The sequence below is a fragment of the Chroicocephalus ridibundus genome, chromosome 8 (genome assembly GCF_963924245.1).
Source record: "Chroicocephalus ridibundus chromosome 8, bChrRid1.1, whole genome shotgun sequence".
In the NCBI taxonomy this organism is placed as follows: Eukaryota; Metazoa; Chordata; class Aves; order Charadriiformes; family Laridae; genus Chroicocephalus; species Chroicocephalus ridibundus.
Window position 1 is genome coordinate 11,123,786 of NC_086291.1, and position 19,770 is coordinate 11,143,555.

At 45.9% G+C, this 19,770-nt stretch overlaps 2 protein-coding genes across 4 annotated transcripts in view; both read left to right on the top strand.

Moving 5' to 3' along the window:
- The window catches only part of GPBP1L1 (GC-rich promoter binding protein 1 like 1), a 34,387-nt gene extending 19,814 nt beyond the window's left edge, over nucleotides 1-14,573 (top strand). For all 3 annotated transcript variants that reach the window (XM_063342949.1, XM_063342951.1, XM_063342950.1), the window contains 8 exons: nucleotides 108-391; nucleotides 3,217-3,289; nucleotides 4,466-4,659; nucleotides 7,474-7,614; nucleotides 11,342-11,500; nucleotides 12,258-12,382; nucleotides 13,284-13,386; nucleotides 13,643-14,573. In XM_063342949.1, coding sequence (XP_063199019.1) covers nucleotides 108-391; nucleotides 3,217-3,289; nucleotides 4,466-4,659; nucleotides 7,474-7,614; nucleotides 11,342-11,500; nucleotides 12,258-12,382; nucleotides 13,284-13,386; nucleotides 13,643-13,789 — 1,226 coding nt within the window. In that variant the 3' untranslated portion in view covers nucleotides 13,790-14,573. The remainder of the gene's footprint in view (nucleotides 1-107; nucleotides 392-3,216; nucleotides 3,290-4,465; nucleotides 4,660-7,473; nucleotides 7,615-11,341; nucleotides 11,501-12,257; nucleotides 12,383-13,283; nucleotides 13,387-13,642) is intronic.
- A 3,384-nt stretch (nucleotides 14,574-17,957) lies between these two features.
- CCDC17 (coiled-coil domain containing 17) lies at nucleotides 17,958-19,312 on the top strand. The gene is made up of 4 exons (XM_063344001.1): nucleotides 17,958-18,078; nucleotides 18,157-18,279; nucleotides 18,655-18,867; nucleotides 19,248-19,312. The coding sequence occupies exons 1-4, from the start codon at nucleotides 17,958-17,960 to the stop codon at nucleotides 19,310-19,312; spliced, it is 522 nt and encodes a 173-aa protein (XP_063200071.1).
- The last annotated feature ends 458 nt before the right edge of the window (nucleotides 19,313-19,770 follow it).

Below are 19,770 nucleotides of genomic sequence, written 5' to 3' on the forward strand. Positions count from 1 at the left end.
TAGTTATTTAGTGAACATTGACTTAACAACAAGAAAAACAGCCTGATGTTTCCAGTATTGTGTGTGCTGTGTTGACTTTATTTGCATCCTTATCTCCTTTTGTTTAGACTGCTGGCATCAGCCGTCCCTTCTCCGCCATGATTCTGTAGATTCTGGTGTTTCTAAAGGAGCTCACGTTGGGCTTTCTGGCAGTCAGCCTGGCTGGCATGGTCCCTCACGGGGCCATGATGGTGTGAACCAGCGTGGTGGAGGAGGAACTGGAGTTCATCGCCACTGGAATGGCAACTTCCATTCTCGGAAAAGTTCCGCCTTTCAAGAAAAGCTGCCTGTTGAATCCAGGGAAGAGAAGAAGGAAGATAAAGAGCAGTTGCAATTTGAGGAAGAAGATTTTGTAAGTGTGTAGCTTCTCACGAGAAGTGGCAGCTGTGAGAAGTAGCTTTTCAGAACTCATTTTAATTAGCATTGATAGGTGGTGAGGATCTAGGGTTGCATTCCATTCCATGTTTCAGATCAAAACAGATTTAACAAAATTACTCCAGTGCTGACAGGATGATAATTGGTACCTAGAGTCCTCACGATTTGCCGTTGGATTATAGGTTTTGGCACTTTACTATATTTTGCCAAATGGTTATTGTGAACTGAAGACAGCATTGTAACACAGAAGCCTGATCTTCAGCAAAACCCGTAAGATGACACTTTGGTCTGCCACAGGAAGAGCAGTTGTACTGACTTTGTGGCTTTGTTTACAAAGCCTTTTTTTCTTTTTTTCTTTTTTTTTTTTTTTGCTAAGTACATCTATTCAGCTTATCTTTAGTCTGCCTGCTGTTCCCGTCTCTTGCATTCTGGTACACGTTGGTGTTTGTGATAACCTTCCCAATCTTGTTCATGACATGTGCTCAGACCTTTGCAGCCATCTGTCTTGAATCTTCTGGAGTAGTATCTTTTTGTCAGAGATATTTTTCTATCTCTGTGTTAATCTGTGGATTGGGGTTTCTTGAGCCATTTCTTCTACTGGTGTCACCAATTCATCAACTTTCTTCTTATCCAGCATTTTGATTCACGTGGTATTACCAGTATTATAGTCTCTTACATTCTGGCTCTGTTTTTATTGGAATTTAGTTTTCCAAACTTTACAAAATAGTATTTGGACTTACGGCTTTCATCCTTACCATGTGCATTCCTTAATGCAAATACTTTGAGATATACGCACCTTTTCTGCTTTCTCTTGACAATTTAATTTTTTTCTCCTGTCCCCTGATGAGGATTTTATTGTTATCAGATCGTGTATTTTGGAGTTTGCATCTTGTTTCTTGCTCTCTCTAGGCTCCTCTTGACAGGTGTAATGAGGTCAATGTTGTCTTGTACGGTTCTGGTAACTCAGTCCCTTCACCTAATGCAATTCCTCTGACTTCATCTTCAATGCTAAAGCCATTGTTGCCTCCAGTAATGGGAGTTTCTGGTAATAGTGTGCACACTTGAGTGTATCGTCATCTTGAGCTTTTTGCTGTCTTATTCAGCTTTTCTATCTGGAAGGGTGTTTACAGCTGAAATTGTCGTGGCAGTTTGATGGCACTGCTTCCATTCAGGAAGTTAGGAATTGGAGTGAAATACATGAATGCCACATAGCTGCTTCAGGCCAAAATCTAGAGTCTACACTTAAATTGCCACAGGAGCCAGTTTAATTTAAGCTGCCATTTTTTTTTTAAGTGAAGTGCCTGGGGAGTGATTGCATGCTGTTGTTCGACTGCTTCTGCTGGGAGTGGCAGCCTGCATCACAGGGTGGTTAACACCTGGAGAGCAGTGATAAAGCTTGTGTGTAGATTTCTGTTAACCTGATTTCCCCAGAATACTGTAGTTCAGGACTTCTATAAGCTTGTTCTTTAGGCTGTGAAAAGCCTGTTGAAATGTAGAAAGTTATTGTAACAATTGCAACTGTGCACTGTTGTAGTGTGTCTTGGTCTAAATCTTTCTTTCATGTACTTCTTCATTCTCTTCTTCAGTGCCGTGATGAGTGCCTTCCCCAACTACATGGCTGTTTCTTCTGTAATTACTTCCCCCAATTTTTTTTAAGGTTATAATGTCACACGCTGTCTAGTAGCAAGCTTTGCTAAATAACTCCTGTATTGTCTTTGCCATAGTAGTGAAACTAATGCATACTGTGGTTAAGTACGTAGCTGTTAAGCCTGTATGGCTGACGGTGGCAACGCTTTTCCTGAAAGATCTGCCAAACAGGCTATTAGTCAAAGTTCTCCTGTGGTGTGAGCACCCCTGCAATAAAACTGACCTGTAACTGAAAAATGAAGCACTGAAACAGAGGGATTTCTAGGGTCTGAGGCAGGAATTTATGCTATGGTGTGACATTTTTTCCTAACTCTTATAGAACAGGAATGCCTACTATTTCAGAAGCTCATTATTAGAGACTTATGCTGTCACCATAGTAACTAACATATGAAGAATTCATTAAAAAGAGGAAAAAGATGGCTTTATTTTGAACTGAAGTTATTTGGGACGGGGGAAGAGGAATAGCTCATCAGGAACACTTGTCATTGAATGCTTAGATTTTCTTTACTCTGCTTTGAGCTTGGACACATCCTTAGTTGTTCCACTAAGTTGAATTCTGATACCGAATCAGAGGTAAGTCTGCAGAGAGCACTGAGTCTGTGTGCAGTAATTTTCCTGAAAAGTGGAGTCTGAAGCTTAACATAAATTTACATGTAGGTTTCTTTGTCAGTAAATGTGTATATATGTTCGTTATTCCTTTACATAGGAGCCTAGTATTGCTTTTGGGTTGTGGTTGATTGTGGGGTTTTTTTGTAATTGGTTAATGCATAATTATTGTATAAAAATATTTGGGAAATGGGACTAGATCCTTCATATACTGATGATGTGGGTTCTGTTTTATATTTTGAGATGCTGATTAAGTACCTAAATCTTTTATGTGTGTATTGGTTGGTGAAATATACTTAGTTGTATAGTAGAAGACTAAAGGGCCTATCTTGAACCCTCTGATAGTTCTGTTAGAAATACAGCAGAAGCCAAGGAGAATATAGACTTGATTTTTAGATGTCTTGTGACAAAGCACTCTTCTAATTCAGGCGCTGTTCAGAGAAATCTACCTGTGCTCTGGGATCCTAGAAGCATAATATTATATATTAATACTGACGTTGTTGTTATATATGATATAATGTTACACTCATTTGCATTGTCTTTTTACAGCCATCTTTGAATCCAGAAGCTGGAAGACACAACAACCAGAACAAACCTTTAGGAACACCTTCTGGAGTATGGGGTAGGTAAAGGTATTTACATCGCTGTACAGAACGCTGATGTTGAAGCAGAAAGTTGTAACCAATGTTTAAATTGTATTTTTTTCGCTCAAAAAGATTTTAAAGACTTAAGTGAAGCAGACAGTTTGCAACTTTCTCTCCTTTGTTGTTTTCCTCCTACGGTCTTCACTAATCTCTTGGCCTTTTTGCCCATTTGAAACTGTGCTTGTCTTGTCATTTAAAAAAAAAAAGCTTCTGGTGGCAGTAAACGTCCCTGTTCTGTATTTGCTTCCTATCTTACTGCAGTTACAATTTCACGCAGACATCGCTTGGAAGGGCAGAAATTGAGCTAGACATTAGTTCCTGACTTGTGATCTTCCTATTAGAAATACCACAAAACTCATAATTCTGTGGTTTGGATTCATTTCATTTTTTTTTTTTTAAACTCAGAACAGGCTTGCTTTTGATTCTGGTATGCAAATCTATGCCTTTAAAAAAAAATAGAGTGAAACAAGGTACCAGTTCTAGTGACTAAATACATGTTTATTAATCTCCAGTTAGAATGTAGCTAGATTAGTTGGGTTAGATACTGTGAGTAGTACAAATACAAAAAAAAAAAATCAAAACCACTTCTTGCTATAGTACTGAATTGTATTCTTTTTGCATGTTTGTCAGATAGCTATTGTTATGCTCAAAAAATAATGACAGCCCATTTATGGGGCTTTAGCTGTTTATATATTACTGTTTTAAAACTGTTCTGCCTCCTGCAAATGTGTTGATTTGGCCTAAGAACTATTAATTGTGCTTGTTTGTAAAGGCCCCGTGTCTTTTGAGGTATAAGTTACACGAAGTATTTTTGCTGTTAGAGAATTAACAATGCTGGTCCATGGTTGCTCAAAAAAGATGCTAATATCTGTTCTGACTCCTGTAAAGTGGTGGAAGGCTGTTAGCTGATGTCACTGTAGGTTTTTCCCTTCAGCGTCAAGGGAGCTGTTGTGGTTAAATGAAAAAAAAAATTGGACTTTTACATCCTTATCCAGTATCTTTGCTCAAAGCTGACACGAAAGAGCAGCTGATGGCAGTCTCAGAATCAGAAGTGTAGCATCTAAGATTGAGAGGGGAGAAACTGGAGCAACATACTGAAGCTGTTATAAAGCTGGACATTTGTATTTCAGAATCTCTCTTGTTTATTTTTACAGAAAACCCCCCTAGTGCCAAGCAACCTACCAAGATGCTGGTCATCAAAAAGGTTTCAAAAGAGGATCCTGCCGCCGCCTTCTCAGCTGCATTTACATCACCTGTTTCTCACCTGGCAAATGGCAACAAAGCCACCACCATTGTCCCAAGCGTCTACAAAAATCTGGTTCCTAAACCTGCAGCTCCTCCTTCCAAGGTACAGGGGTTTCTAACCAAGGTAGTGAAGTGCAGATCAGGGGAGAGCTCTCTCCCTTGGCAAAGGAATCAACCCCCTAACAAATAGCAGGAGTTGGAATCCAATGGTTTCTGGGGTAGCGGCCTTTACAGTTGAGGTGTGTTTACTACTGAAATTGTTGTTCCCTGTTGAAATGCCATTTGGTCTTGTCCATACAGAGAACTAACTCTCTTCTGACCATACTAATGTCTGTTTGAATGGGTGTGTTCTCATGCATTAGGCAAATCCTTATCTTAATTAGACGAAACAAGCAAATCTAGAGAACTGGAGTCTTTATTGGGTTACAATACTTTGATGTGTTTAAAACACAGTTGAGGCTAAGGGCAGATTAGATTGTAACATCCTGCAATTTAGCTCTAATTTAGTTGAGTCTTAAAGACAACCTGGAAAAGTAAATGGTATTGTGCTATAATTCTTTTACTAAAAGAAATACAGGAGTGTTGAAAAAACAAGTAGTTTCTTTGTTTCTTAGTTCTAGGCTTTATCTTGCCTATCTTTCCAGAGAATCTACATGTATGGATGGATGCCCTAGAAACATTGTAGGATTGGTAGTGAAAATATTTAAGAAGCTAAAGAAAATTATTAGCTAGGTTGTTCTTTAAAAAGGTGTCCAAATACTTTGAGTTCTACATTCTATTAATTGCTAATGCTGGTTGCGACATTCCAACAAAATCTTCCCTATGATTAGAGTAGATTAGTCTCACACACTTCAAAGGTAAAAGCAAAACAGGAAAGAGTAATAACTTTTTTTAACTCTAAACTCTAGAGTTAAAAAATACTCTTTTTAACTCTAAACTAAGCAAGTTTAGAGCTGCTTTCTCTTTTGTAAGTTTCTCTTAGTTCAAGCCAAATTCTGCCAAATACAGGAAGAATTCTAATATTCAACTGGATAGGGTGCTGGGCCGTTTTGTCAAGATCATGCTTTTGCCAAGAAAGGTTGTGCCAGATGATCCTTGAGGTCCCTTCCAACCTGATATTCTATGATTCGTTTTTTATCACGTTGTCTGCTGGTGTCATCAACAGCACTTTTGTTAATGAATGGTAACCATTAGCAAAGCTAAAAGGTAGGAGATCAGCATATCCTTAGGCAGAAAAACTGTGTGCGTGATGCCTTTTTTTAAAGGTACACACATAAAGCAGCTATGGTAGGATGTATTATTCTGAAGACTCTAGAAAGCTGTACAGAAATTGCAGTGTAAAAAGTAGTGGAGGGGTCAAAACGTTCCTTTTGATGAAGTCAGCAGTATTGGAAAGCTGTCACAGGCAAACTGAATGAAAAATGTTTTTGTTAAGTTGTACCAAGTAATATGGAAAGGAAGAGAACTCGTGGCAGTGAAACAAGTGTGTTCTGTCTTAGCTAATTGAGATGGCTAATTGTTCATAGTCAAGCAGTCCGTGAAGGTCATAATCTGCAAACGATTCCTTTGATATTCATCTCTAGTTGTTGTGGTTGAATCTAGTGGGCTCCCTAAGAAAGCAATAGGGGTCTGTCTTTGAATTTGTCTAAGCTGCCCCTTTGTGGAAGCTGGGAGAACAACAATCAGCTGCCAAGAGCTGGGTATCTGATCTGCGGAGAGAAACTTCTTGTCAAAGTAATTCTACACCCTAATTTTAGTACCAGGCAATATTGCACGGATTGGGATATTTTCTGGGTTTTAAGGGAATGTTTGTAACGTGTGCTGTGAATGCTGAATAATCCGTTCAATAATGTAGACTGTTCTTGTTTTTAAGTTGGAGTGGAAGAGTAATGCTGATGGTCTCCCCCACTGATTTATTTATTTAAAAATTAATAAAAGAACCCAATGGAGAGTGAGAACATACTGAAATAATGGCTTCTGCTCTCATTGCTTGCAGAATGCAAGGTCTGTTGCATCTCAGATTTAACTGAATCCTACTTGTGCATGAGTTATTTTGCTCGTGACTTGAAGTTGGCTTCAGAAGTCTAACAGGTCAAAGGAACCAGTATGTTTTAATGCTCTGACAGGTGTATTTCTTGTGCTACTTGATACAAGTTTCTTGTTAGGATCCGTTTTGTAAAGACTGTCACTTCACAGTGTTTGTCCTTGGTTGATAAGGGAGGCTCGAGAATAACATTCCAAGTAACAAAAACTTATCTTGAATTCTTTGCTTTTCAGCCAAATCGCCGGTGTATTTGAAGGGATACTGCAGAGAGTATCCAGAGCAAAACAGCAAGTGCTCATACACTTTAATGAACTGGCTGCGTTTTCTTCTTTTTTCTTTTCTTTTTTTTTTTTTGTTGCTAAATCAGTGCAATGATGGACACTTTTAGAGCCCTAGGAAATAAATAATTTGCATTCTCAGCCTGGACAGAAATATTCCTTGATGTGCTTCTTCCTTGCACCAAGGAAGTTCCTGTCAAGTGATGCAAACCCTTTCTTTATGACATACAGTGTTCCCCTATGAAATGTGAATTTAATTGGAATTTTTTACTTCCCATCTGTGGGTAGCTGTAAGATGCTTTGCATTACTCGGTGGTGATTCCAATTAATGAAGAGCAATGCTGGATTTTCTGTTTGAGCTCTAATGGTGTTTTACTGGAGCCCATGAAGCAGAATTGTGTGTGGTTTGGGGAAAATAGAAGAAGGGGAAAAATAATGGGTGTCAAGGTAAATTTGTTGAGACTGTTCTTGGAGAGGGAGGAAAAACATCCATAAAACAGCTGACATGTTTGTTTATTTGTTTTATTACTTGCAAGCAGTGCCTTCTTGTGCCTTATCGTTTACTGTCTGGTATTTTGTGTTCTCTTCAATACAGCCAAGTCCATGGAAAGCCAACAGAAGTGAACATAAACCAGGCTCGCTTTCCTCCAGCCGTGACTCCGCCTTTACCAGTCCAGTGTCTGTAACCAAACCAGCGGTACTGGCGAGTGGCTCGGTCCTCACCTCTCCCAAAGAGGTAAGAGGTTGGGTTTGGGGATAGGGTGGAAACTTCTATCACTATCGCCTACTGTAGCTTAAACGTGATAAGGTCCTCTCTGTACAAGGTATACCTACCTTTGTGCCCTTGAAGAATGACTCGTACATTGTTAACGCTCTCTGCCACATCTCTTATACACCAAAAGAAATAAAAATATGGTTTGCGTGGGTGTAAAGCCATTGCTGCTAGTCTGAATGTATTAGGATTTCCCTCCAATATGAAAACAGAAAGTACTAATGCTTTAAATAGTGTTGCATAACTAGACGTGTGTAGACTTGGTGTTATCAGAGTGCAGTTGCCAAGAGCTGATGTGAACGGATAGGTAAACTGATTCCCTTGACATGCTGTTCTTTAATATGGGGAAAAAAGGGGGAAAGATGGTGATCTGACTCATTTCCTTTCTCTAGGAGAGTGGCAGCACAAGCAATGAGCTCTGAGAGGGTTGAGGGGTTTAATGTGTGTACGTGTGTCTTCAGCTACTGTGTCTGTTTTTAATTTTGGTGTTGGAAGGAGGCGAGGTGGAAACTGACTTACCTCTGCTTCTGATCTGAAGTATGGAGAGAACCTTGTATATAAATCTGTTAACATTTCAGCAGTAACTGTGACAAAACACAGTTTGCCCAACATTTCTGTGCATCACTTCATAGCTTTTATACAAAATGCTGTTTTGGAGCTTGAATTTCCACAAAGCTTAATAGAAAAGTTACACTGAATAACTTTTCTCCTCTGCTCCTAGGAATCAAAATATAACAGGTTTGTGATCATATGTAAAAAGAACAAAAATAAACCAGACTGTGATAAGTGACCTATTCACATAATTTGAAATGAGTGTGTTTGCATTTCAAGTGTAACAGTGGATTTTTTTCTAGTTGCGCATTGGTCTTTTTCCTTTACAGATCTTACTTCTAAAATAAGACTTTCTTATCTTTACGAGTCTCTGCTTTGCAGGCTTTACTTTGCAACAGCCTGCACTTTTCCGCTTTAGCCGCTGCTGAGTGGAAAAGCAGTCATTAAAAGCAATAGTTAACAAGCATGCACCTGCCACTTTGACAAATAGATCTTACTCTGTAACCCTTCCCCTTACCTTGCTTTTGTCTGTCCTCAGACCAAGTCCTTGGTGCTACTGACAGCCTTCTCTTTTGTCTAATGTGCAGCACAGTACAGACACCTCTGTGACAAAAATATGCAAACTTAAATAGGCTTTCACCTCCAGGTAGATACCGAGAAGGGCATTCACTTTCTATCGTACAGTAGTAATGCAAGTAGTCTCCATTATTTTATTCCACCACCTTCCCCCACCCTAGAAGGTCTTGCCTGAAACTTTAGTCAGCAAAGATGTCAGATACTAATCTGACAGCAGGAGTAGGCACCTGGGTTTTCCCCAGAACAAGCAGTACTTCCTCTAATACTTCTTGTATTACCAGCATCAATCAACTAAACAAAAAGGGCTTAAAAATTCTTCCCAGAACACTTGTAATGCATTTTTCTTTGAATCTGTTGGAGACACGCGGTATGAAAACACAGGGCCATGGCCAGTAAATACTACTGTAATCCCAGCTCCACATGCCTACTACAAGTAATCTCTGCTTTTTATTTCTGAAATGGGGATAATGCCCCTCCTGCAAAAGGGTGGAAACGGCACCTTTATTCATAGGGGACCACAGTGCGTTGCCAACTAGCACTGGCACCGTGTCCGCACAAGCCAGTCTAAGGTAGAAATTAGGATACAGTCTGAATTGATACAACATGACTTTTCTGTTAGACTAGCCACCCCTGTTAAAGAGACTGATAGCTGAACAAATATGAGATTATGCATAATGCGCTTATTTAAAAAAAAAACAACTGAGATGCCTTAATGTTTCGGTCAAAGGGCTAAACCTACCTTTAGAAAAGGTGTCCAAAAATGACTACTTGTACCCTTTTACATAATAACATTCTCTTTTAGTGTTATAAAGCTTTCTACAGGAAGTTATGACTAAAATCAGAATTGAGGTATGATTTAATTCCCTTTCAGGACTGTGTTTCTAAACCTTATCCGTAACTGGCTTCACCTAACGTGCAGAATTTAAGGTTTAGTACCTCAGCAGTTCTACACAGTGCCATTAAAACACCTACTTCTAGTGCAGGTTCAAGTGCTTTAGTAGAGTATTCCAAATCACCAGAAGACATATAAGTTTTAGTCTCCTTTGTTCATTATTACCTTCTGTCACTGCAGTCAAACTAATTACCATGTTGAGAGCTTTAATTTTAGTGCTGTGCTAGCTTTTTATCCTAATATTTACAGTCACTTGTTTTGTCTGTTACAATTGCTGATTTGTTCCCTACCGTGTTGAATTGGGCAAAATCTGAAAAGGCCACCTGAGAACTGTTTGCTGTAAGACATCACTTTCAGCATGCACTTCCCTGAAAAGGCATCCTTGCACACCAGTGTTTCATGTGCAAGAGGCAATAGAAATAGAAGCAGCAGTTGCTGCCTTGTTTTAGTTTTGCTAAATATTTTAGTCCCTTGATCTTTGCTCAGAGCACTGTGAGTATGGTAAAAGCACTCTGCAAAGGAGATTCATTTTGAAGATCCTGAATTTGCAACCTTTCCACCCTAGTTTAAAAAGGGGGGAAGGGGGTGTGTGGAGAAGAACACTGCAGGCTTTAAGAAATTTTACTCTGTTTTAATATTGAGGGGAAAAAAATCAAAGCAAGTAAGTGAAGGAAAAGAATAGCTTTGCATGCAAGATTCTAGTGACAGGTATCCATACTCATGACTAAATTCTTTATTGTCTTAGAGTAGCCAAACATGAACTCCAATATATGGGCAGAAGGTTAAGACATAGACAACTTTCACATAACACATTCATAGATTTCTTTTGCGTGTCCAGTCAAAATGATGGAACAGATTAAGTTGGAAGTTCATCTTAGTTAGTAGAGTTTTTATTGCAGTGTCATGGCTAGGGTACTGCTAATAGGCAAACTGTTGTGCCTTATGCCTGATTCACAGATTCAAGATAATTAAGAAATCTTAAACACTGTGGAAGAGCAGGGGGAGGTTACCTTGGGTTCATTAATTGAGCTGGGCAGATTTCCCACAGGCTCCAGGCTTGTCTGTGTCTGGCTCCACACTGACCCGTCTGGGCTGTGAGTGTACGTAGCAAGGAATCGGCAGCGAGCTCTTCAGGGGAGGATGCTGAGGCTGCGGCTGCCTATTTCACATCCAGTTGTGGTTAGTTAAGGATGTGACCACTCCCTGAAAGGAGATTACCACCCCGTAGCTTAATTTCAGGGTAGAGTCTGTCAGGATGGCTTAAGACGCAAATTTGAACTGAGCCTAATCTCCTTAATTTTTGTAGGGTCAGTGTGCTGCATGAAGTTCTCTGTCTTAATATTCTGTTGCAGACTCCGGCATTGCTTGAGAGTTACATTGCCAAGGAACAAAATAAATGTATTCATGGCCATATGAATTGACTCCTAGGGGAAGAAAAAAATTGAGTCAATAATGATAGGTGTGAGAATAATATGCTGGTAAGGGAAGAAGTGAATGTGCAATACCAGTCAGTATTTTGATGGGAATTTGACGTTAGATTTTTTTTTTGAGGGGTTAAGAGCCAGCCAAAGAGCTGATGGGTGTTTGAAAGGTTTAAGCACAGACCGTGAAGAGGCCCGTCTTGCCAGCAGCACAGTTTGACAGTCTCTACATTCTACTTCCCTTGTCTAGAGTCCTTCCAGCACCACCCCTCCCATTGAGATCTGCTCTTCACGCCTGACGAAGCTGATGCGCCGTACCACCGATAAAAAGAGCGAATTCCTGAAGGCACTGAAAGATGATAGGAATGGGGAGATAACAGAGAACAGAGAATGTGACAAGCTGGATGATGTAAGATCACTGTCCTTACATATATACTATGATCATTATGTATTTAAGGATTTGGGTGCAGAAAACAAAAATCAGGGCAGTGTATGAAATTCCAGCTCTGGAGGAGGAAAGGAATGACTTCCACTGGCCTGGCACACATGCCAGCAGAAGTAGTGCACAGCACTGTGATGAAGGGAGATCCGTGACATGGTGAAATGCAAATGGATAAGTAACAAATGAGGTGGAAAGGGAAGGTCACAGATGGTGAAGGTAATCCAGATTTTTGCAAGGATTCTCTAAGAAGTGAAACAATACCATATTTTAACATCTTAATTTGCTTTCAGACTTCTTTGTCAAACTACATCCACAGGAGAGTTGAATTTAGCGCTTGTCAAAGGTGCGGGATAGTGGCTCAAGCCTCAGAGGCTTGGACCAGACCTCTAAATGCATAAGTCTGTGGCTTAATGTGTACGTAAAGGCCGTCTGTAGGAGTGTTTCATTCTCGTAGTTTTCTAACTCTCCCTCCGAAGCCACTGATGATGGTTTTGTAATGCCAGCACTTACTCCCTCGACACAAAAGTGCTGTCCACCCAATGTCTTTCGTATTGTATTATCTCGGCCAGGTAGAATTTACTTTCAACCGTGATCAGTCCAGGCTCTGTAAGACACACTGACTCAAGGCAAAAGGCTTTACTTCTGAAAGCAGAAGCTTGAACTTGGAACAGTGCTATTGGCACGGTCGGTGCAAGCACGTTTTGATGCTTTTATTTTTCTTTAGATGGAGAGCAACAGCACACCAGAACCAAAGGAAAACTGGGAAGAGAACTGCCATCAGAATGGTCTTTCTCTCCCTTTGCCGGAGGAGGGGGAAAATCTCTCTCATTCATTGGAAGCAGAACACAGGTGAGTAAACGGCAAAATAAAATGTCTGGAGTAAAGGAGGGTGAGTCCTTGGACTCTGTGAGGAAAAAGAAACTATTTCAAAGAAAACATTCTTTTTGGGAAGCAGCCGTAGCTTTGTGTGTGCTGAGCTAGAGGTGTGTGGGCTCCATGACTAGTGCTGGACTGGGTGGAGTCTTATTGAAAATAAAACACTGCACCGATGACAGGTGAGCCAAGACTTTACCAAGGCCTGTAATTAAATTCAAGTGCTTCTCTAGTGCCACGTCCCTGTGTGTTAATGATACCTCGTTATTTACCTGCCCACACTGGGAGTCGGCATGAACCTAGTGTGATTCTGGTTCGTGTCCAAACAGGTGTCCTAAATGGAATGGTCTGAAGACTGAAGGTACACCCTCACACACACACGCCACTTTGTTTCTGCCTGCACTTAGGATACTCACGTGCTGCTTTTAAATGCTGTAAAAGTGGAGGAGAGTTAAGAAAATATTTACCTAGTATCTCAGTTTGTGTCTTGCTTCACTGAGTAAGCAGTGTGTGAGCATCTGGTGTAAGCGGGCAGTAAGTTCTAGGAGATTCTGAGCTGCGATACTGGTTTGACTGACTCATGTCCTCCTTCAGCGTCCTTGGGTAGAATTTCAGATCCCTGTCTTGCCGTCCTTCTGCCAGGCTAATTATTTACCCATTGTACAGGACTGCTGATGGTTAAATATTTGTAAAAGACATTGAAAACTGTTGGGTAAACACGAAGCATTGTTGAAGTGGTCTCTAATATAGAAGATGCCCTGGTGAATCGGGAGGGAAGTAATGAAAAACCTTGTGCTTCATGGACAAAATGTTCTCTGCTTTGCCGTTGTTCCTTTGCTTTAATTCCCGTGCCCCTTTTATTTTCTCTGTGAATCAGGTTATTGAAAGAAATGGGATGGCAGGAATATCCTGAAAATGATGAGAACTACCTGCCCCTCACGGAGGATGAGCTCAAAGAGTTCCAAATTAAATCAGAGCAGGTATGTTTATAGCTCTTGCCACTTGGGACGGCTCTTCTCCCTCTCCCTTCTCACGCGCAAGTCTTCTGTGGTGTAATTCTTAACGATATTTGAGAAAACAAAGAATTGAAGTGAAATTCTAGTGTGATTGATGACTCTGCATTATCTGTGCAGAGCGTTTGTATACGGTTAAATGTGCAATTTGTGTCCACAGACGGTTAGCGACATTTACTCTCTGCACTTTTGCTTGTTTTAAAACTTGCTTTCATTCCTACAGCGAAGAAGAAACGGATTTGGGAAGAATGGATTTCTTCAGGGCCGCGGCTCCAGCCTGTTGTTCCACTGGAGAAGCACTTTTAAGACAAAGATTGAGGACTCAGACACAGAAACTAGTAGCAGCGAAACGTCAGATGACGATGCCTGAAAGTGGGCACAAGAAAATTAAAATAAATAAAACCAACCCAATAAACTCAGTTCATAGTTCAACACGTGTTTGGGGTTGTATAAACTAAACAGAGTTTATTCTGTCTCCAGTCTGTTCAGTTTTTTCTTTTGTTGTTGATACTTCATGCACAAGGGAAATAATTGTATCCCAAAGAAGAGAGAAATTGGCTTCTTTAGCTTTTTCTTTTGGTTTTGCCCTAATGCTTAATAGAAGTTTGTGCAGCTAGCAAATTTTGACAAAAAAAATCCCTTGTGGGGCAGTGCACAAGTTCAGTCTTGTAAGCAGGACACAAGTGGCTGACTGATCTTTGCAACAACAAGCTTCTAACAGTGCCGCCCGCATCACATAATGCCGTGCGGTAACAGTGTGCTAAAACAATCATTGTCAATGACAAAATGGCTATTGAAGTTCTAATTATGTTAAATTAATGCTAATAACATGAATTTTTTATTTTATTTTATTTTTTTTTTGGCGGCTCGGGGAGCTTCATCACTTAACCAGGCGTTTGTGGTTTTCTTTTTTTGGGTACAGCTGTAAAATATTTGGATATAGGAATTGTTTGTGTTCTTCTTCTTGCAGCCTTGATATTCAGGGTGGATTGTAAAATATAAATTTTTTGTGAGATTTCAAAGATTAAGATTATTTTGATAACATTATTTACAGATTTAAAAAAGTGACTATCACATTGAGTCTGTATGAGGGGGAAAAACTACTGCATCAAAAATAACTAACTTGGAATAAATATTTTGCATCAGTTTGCCAATTCTAATTGTCTTTCTTATGTAAGAAAAGCTTTCCTCTAAAGGGACCTGCAACTTTGGGGATTTAATAGCACTGGGGATAAATAGTTTTCTTCCCGCTGTATTTTTCCACTTGGCAAACATTGCTGTAGCGCTCAGACTGCAGGAGCTAAACTCTCCCTTTAAGAAGGGAGAAGGAGAACAATGGTGAGATGATAGCCCCTGTTTGGGTTGTTGTTTTGTTGGTTTTTTTTTTTTTAAATAAGAAACAAAATCATTCAAATTATCTTCCACTAAAGCAGTTTGCTTTTTTTTTTTTTTGCTTTTTTTTTTTTTTTTTTCTCCTCCCCGCTTCATACAAAATCGTGAAGCTCGACTGGTCGGTGTCACTTGTTCCTAGTGCAATGCTGCTGTTTATGTTCACAACGTGGCAAGGGAATGTCTGAATCCAAAGCTGTTTTCATTGAAATCTTTTTTAAAAATTCATGAAAACATTTCTATTAGATTAAAAAGGATTTTACAAACAACTCGGTTGTGGCCTAAGCTATTTCAGTGTCTGTTTTTTAAGTTCAGCTTTTGTACACAAGCGTTTTGGATTGGAAAGTATTGGCGTGGGGTGTGCGGTTTGCAAGCGGGTTGGATGGAATCGCACACGGAGCACCAAGTCCTGGTCTCGCTGACCGGGGTGGGGGGGTTTCACCCGAGGTCGTGCTTGGGTCTTTTTCCATCCACTCCTGGCCAGGCAGAGAGGAGGGACGTGTAAAAATAAATAAATAAATAAATTACAAGGTTTAGCCATGAACCTTTGCATCTGGACCCGAGGGAGGGCTGTCAGTGGCTTGTGCTTTTACTTCCCCCTGACACTGGGGCACGGGGGCCGCCGTCAGCCCCCGGGGTGAGGGATCTTTCTTCATCCCTGCCATCTCCAGCCAGGCTCATGTCGCTGGGTCTTCCTGGGAATGCTCTGGGAAGCGCTGGGTCTCTGGAAGACATTTCACAGGCCGTCTAGTTCCGTTTGAAGGTCCTACTACTTTGGCCTCATCACAAAAAAAAAGTTTATTTCTTAAAAAGTTTAACTTCCTACATCCATTGAAGTGAAAAATTATGCAAATGTATTTGCGTGGTTGTCAAGAAACAGGGTAAGTTTAAAAAAGTTCTTCACATCAAATCCGTGCTGGTAGCCGCTTGTAAGGGGCATGCTGGATGGCAAAGTGATTCCTGCCTGGAGCGAGGAACCTGCCTGCTGGGGGAGAGCCAAGCGGGACCTGCGTGTGCAGGGAGAACCGTCTGCGTCCTGCCAAACTCATCCTTCCACCCCTGTGCCCCGACCCTCCCGGGGCTTGCGTGTGGTTTAAACATCTGTGAAGCTTTTGAAGGTGTTAGAGACGCCTGGAGAGAACGTCCGAGCAAATCCCCATCAGTCGAACAGCAGCTTTTTCCTGGGCAAACCACCGAGGAGCTGTGAACGGTGGCAAAGCGGGAGGGTGACCTGCAGCCCCCCGGGAGGAGCCGAGGGGGGGACCCTCCGGCTGAGCATGGCAGCTGGGGGGACTCCCCCAGCCTCTTCTGTCCATTGCTGCGGTGGCCAAGGGTCATTTTTTCCCCCCTTCCCAGTCAGTGCCTGTGGTAAACAGCGGGAAGGGCCAGGGCCAGGGGAGCGGCCGCCCTCCCTCGCCCGTCCCAGCGTAGCAACGGCGGCTTCAAACACGGCAGCCACCATAGCCACCGCCGAGCAGGTCTGTGTGCGCGTCCCAGCCCGCCCCGGGGGCCATGCCCAGCCGGAGGACCCCTGTCCCCAGGCAGGGTGGGCACCCCCAGGTGACCCCCACCTCCTTGTGCTTTCCAGGGGTGCCACATGCCGGGCGCGGGGGGCTTCGCCTGTCCCCGCTGCCACATGGCTTTCAGCTCCTGGCCGCTGCTGCGAGCTCATGAGGAGAAGCTGTGCCTGGGGACCCCGTCGGCCTCCCCGGGGGGGACCCAACACCTCCCCAGGGGGGACCCACCGCCTGCCGAGGGGGCTCCGGGCACAGCGAGGAGGCCACAGGACACCCTGGTAGCACGGAGCTGGGTCTGGCACAAGGGGTGCGGGGACAGGGCAGACAGCGGGGACGGGGATGGGGACGGGGATGGGGACGGGGATGGGCGGGGGGACGGGGTGTCACAGCCACCACAGCTGGATCCGGCACAGCCTCAGCCAGGGGGGAGCCTCCATCACCCTGCACCACGCGGGCAGCCCTCTGTGCTTACTTTGCCAAAGCCGGGAAAGTTTATGTTGTGAAGCAGATTTTTTTCCCCCTTTTCCTTCCTGTTCGCCTCTGTGAGGTGTCCCAGGATGGGGACCGCGCTGAGCCACACCATCTCCTCCTGCTTCCCGGGCTCCCGCCGGCCGTGAGGGGACAGCGGGGGCTGGGGCGAGCACGGGGGGCTCCCCTGGGGGATGTGCTGACCCCCCGCGAGCGGGCCCTGCTCCACGTGGCCGAGCCAGCTTCCAGGAGGCTGCCGGTGGAGGAACGGCCAACCCTGCACCCCGGGGTAAGCACCGGCCCCCCGATGGCTCCCTGTGCCCCGGGATGTGCGGCTGGTGGGGTCCGGCCCCTCCTGCCCTCCGCAGCCCCTGGGCAGCAGGGAGAGCCCCGCCGGCCGCCGGCCCCACCGCGGGGACACAGGCAATGGCCGCAGGAGCTGCTGGAGGCCCATCAGCGCCATGTGGCCGAAATCCGGGCCAGAACCCAGCAGCTGGAGCAGCAGAGGGAGGGTAGGCACTGGCAGGGGTTTTGGGGTGATGGGGTGGTGCCTGTGGGGTGCAGTAACCCCTGGGGAGCGGGGCTGTGGGGGGTCACGCTGAGCCCCTGCACCCCCCCCCCCCCTCACCCTCCCACAGGGCTCTGCCGGCAGCTGGCGGTGCTGGGGACCGGGGCGGCCATTGACCCCCACCCCAAGGAGGGGGAACTGGAGCCGAGCCAGGCTCCAGGGCTCCTGCGGGATCAGGTCGGACGGCTGCATGCGGCAGATGGAGGGTGAGCCTTGGCCGAGGTGGGGGACATGGCAGGGATTGGCCATGACACACAGGGCTCCGCACCCTGATTTTTGAAGGAGGGGGGAACACCCAAGGAGCAGGGTGCCATGATCCCCCTCACCCCCCCTCCCCTCCCCATTTACCCACACCCCCCCCGGGTGCCATGAACCCCCTCACCCCCCCTCCCCTCCCCATTTACCCACACCCCCCCCCGCTGCCATTTACCTGTTTCCTCCACAGGGCTGCCCTCTGCCTCGACGCCCTCCTGCCGACCGCTGGGCCACTCGCCGCCGAGGCCAGGTGAGGGCCCATGGGCGATGGCAGAGCCCAGCCGAGCACCCCACCGAGCCCCAGCAATGGCTGATGGCAGGGTTGTGGCAGGGCACTGCGAATGGCTTACTTGCGGGGCGGCGGGCACGACCCGGCCATCCTGGTCCAGCTCCTCCGCCTCCAGGCGGAGGCCACGGCGCTGGAGAAAGGGGCTGCGGAGCCACGCAGGGGCAGGAGGGCAGGTGAGCCCCAACCCAGCCCCCAGCCCTCCCCCCCCGCCCCGCAGCTGGTGGCTGAGGCAGCCCCGGTTGCGCCAGCAGAACCCCCCGGCGCGGGCCCAGGGGGCCTGGATGTGGCACTGCTGGCCGTGGAGCTGGAGAACCAGCGGCTGGAAGAGGAGCTCCTGGCACTGAAGGTCAGGAGGGAGAGGAGAGCCAACGCCGGTAGGTGACAGGGACCGGGGTGGCCCCGCCTGCACCCCACAGCCCCTCACCAGGCCTCCGGGGCTGCAGTATCATCAGACCCCCCCACCCCCGGGCTGCCAATGGCTCATCAAATATGTGCAAGGGGAGACCTGCAACTGCGCAGCCCGGGGTGGGGGCTCTGCAATTTTTGGGGGGTCCTTGCAGAGCGTTGCACTGTGTTGGGGACAACAATGGTCCCTTAGACACTGCGGGGAAGAGCACAGCACGAATGTCCCCCATCCCCCCCCCATCAGCAACCCTGAGCACCAGCCCGGTGGGATGCTGTGGCAAAGACCTGCTGGGGCTGGGGGGGCCTTTGGTTAAACCCAGCGGTGACAAGTTCGGGTCCCCCAGGCTCGCAGGTGGCCCAGTGGCACTCAGCAGAGCTGGCCCAGCTCCAGGCAGAGGTGGGGATGCTGCGATGCCACATGGAGCAGCCGCGGCCATGGCTGCTGCCCCCCGCCATTCTCCCACCCCCCGTGGCTCCCCCGCTCCCACCAGCCCTGGCCGCACCGGAGCTTTTCCAGGTAAGAGCCTTGTCCCAGGGATGTTCCCAGGTCTCCAGTGGTGAGGGGAGATGGGGTCGGGCTGCTGGTCTGGACGGGACAATGGGTTTGGAGGTACGGGCTTGGGGAGATAATTCCGGAGCTGCTGCCTTGGCCACTGCTGGGGACACGGGCGTCCCACAGAGCCAGGGCCACCAGGGCAGGAGGTGTGTGTGTCCCCGGGTGCCAAACCACAGGTGGCACTTGCCCCACACGCCCAGCGCCGTGTGTGGCACAGGATGGCCTGGCAGCTCCCGCCGGTGCCTGCGACCCCCCCCCCTCCTGCTAACGCCACTTTTCTTCTTTCCCAGGAGCCCCCCCAGCCAGCGCTGGGGACAAGCAGTCCCGCAGCCCCCAGCCGCTCCCACGTCCCCCCCCACCTCCTCCTCACCCCTTTCGCAGCTCTGGAGGACCCCCCGCCTCCCACTCGGGAGCCCCCGCTGCAGCACAAAGCTGCCCGAAGGTGAGCCGGGGCTGGGCTGTGCCCCATGGGCCCCCCCAGACGCCATTATTAACTGTGCTGAAGGGATGGCAAAACGCGTGTGCTAATTGGGATGGGGGTTTGGAACCAGCTGCGTAATCGTCACTGGGCCCCACAATGCCAGGGGAGGGGGAAGCATTCGGTGTCCCTCCTGGGAGGGGACAGGCAGCACCCAAAGCCGGCAGCCACCAAGAGCCCACAGCTCAGTCTCCACCGCGGGCGGCTCCTCACCCCAGGACAGGGCCCAGGCAGAGGCTGTTTCAGCGCAGGGGGGGTTTGGGAACCAGGGAAGAACAGAGAGGAGCACAGTGACTTTTTTTCTTTGCCGTGACTTCCCCACCCCACACACCCTTTTTTAGGGGAAGCCTCACAAGCGTTCCCAGGAACCAGCAAAACCCCTGGTGAGATTTTCTCTGCTGTGCTGGAGACCATGGCGGCTATTTA

Coding starts and splice junctions, on each gene's coding strand:
- CCDC17 (XM_063344001.1), top strand. CDS start 17,958: ATGGCTTACTTGCGGGGCGGCGGGCACGACCCGGCCATCCTGGTCCAG. Junction 18,280..18,654: donor GGAGAGGAGAGCCAACGCCG/GTAGGTGACAGG, acceptor CGGGTCCCCCAG/GCTCGCAGGTGGCCCAGTGG. Junction 18,868..19,247: donor ATGTTCCCAGGTCTCCAGTG/GTGAGGGGAGAT, acceptor CCCCTTTCGCAG/CTCTGGAGGACCCCCCGCCT.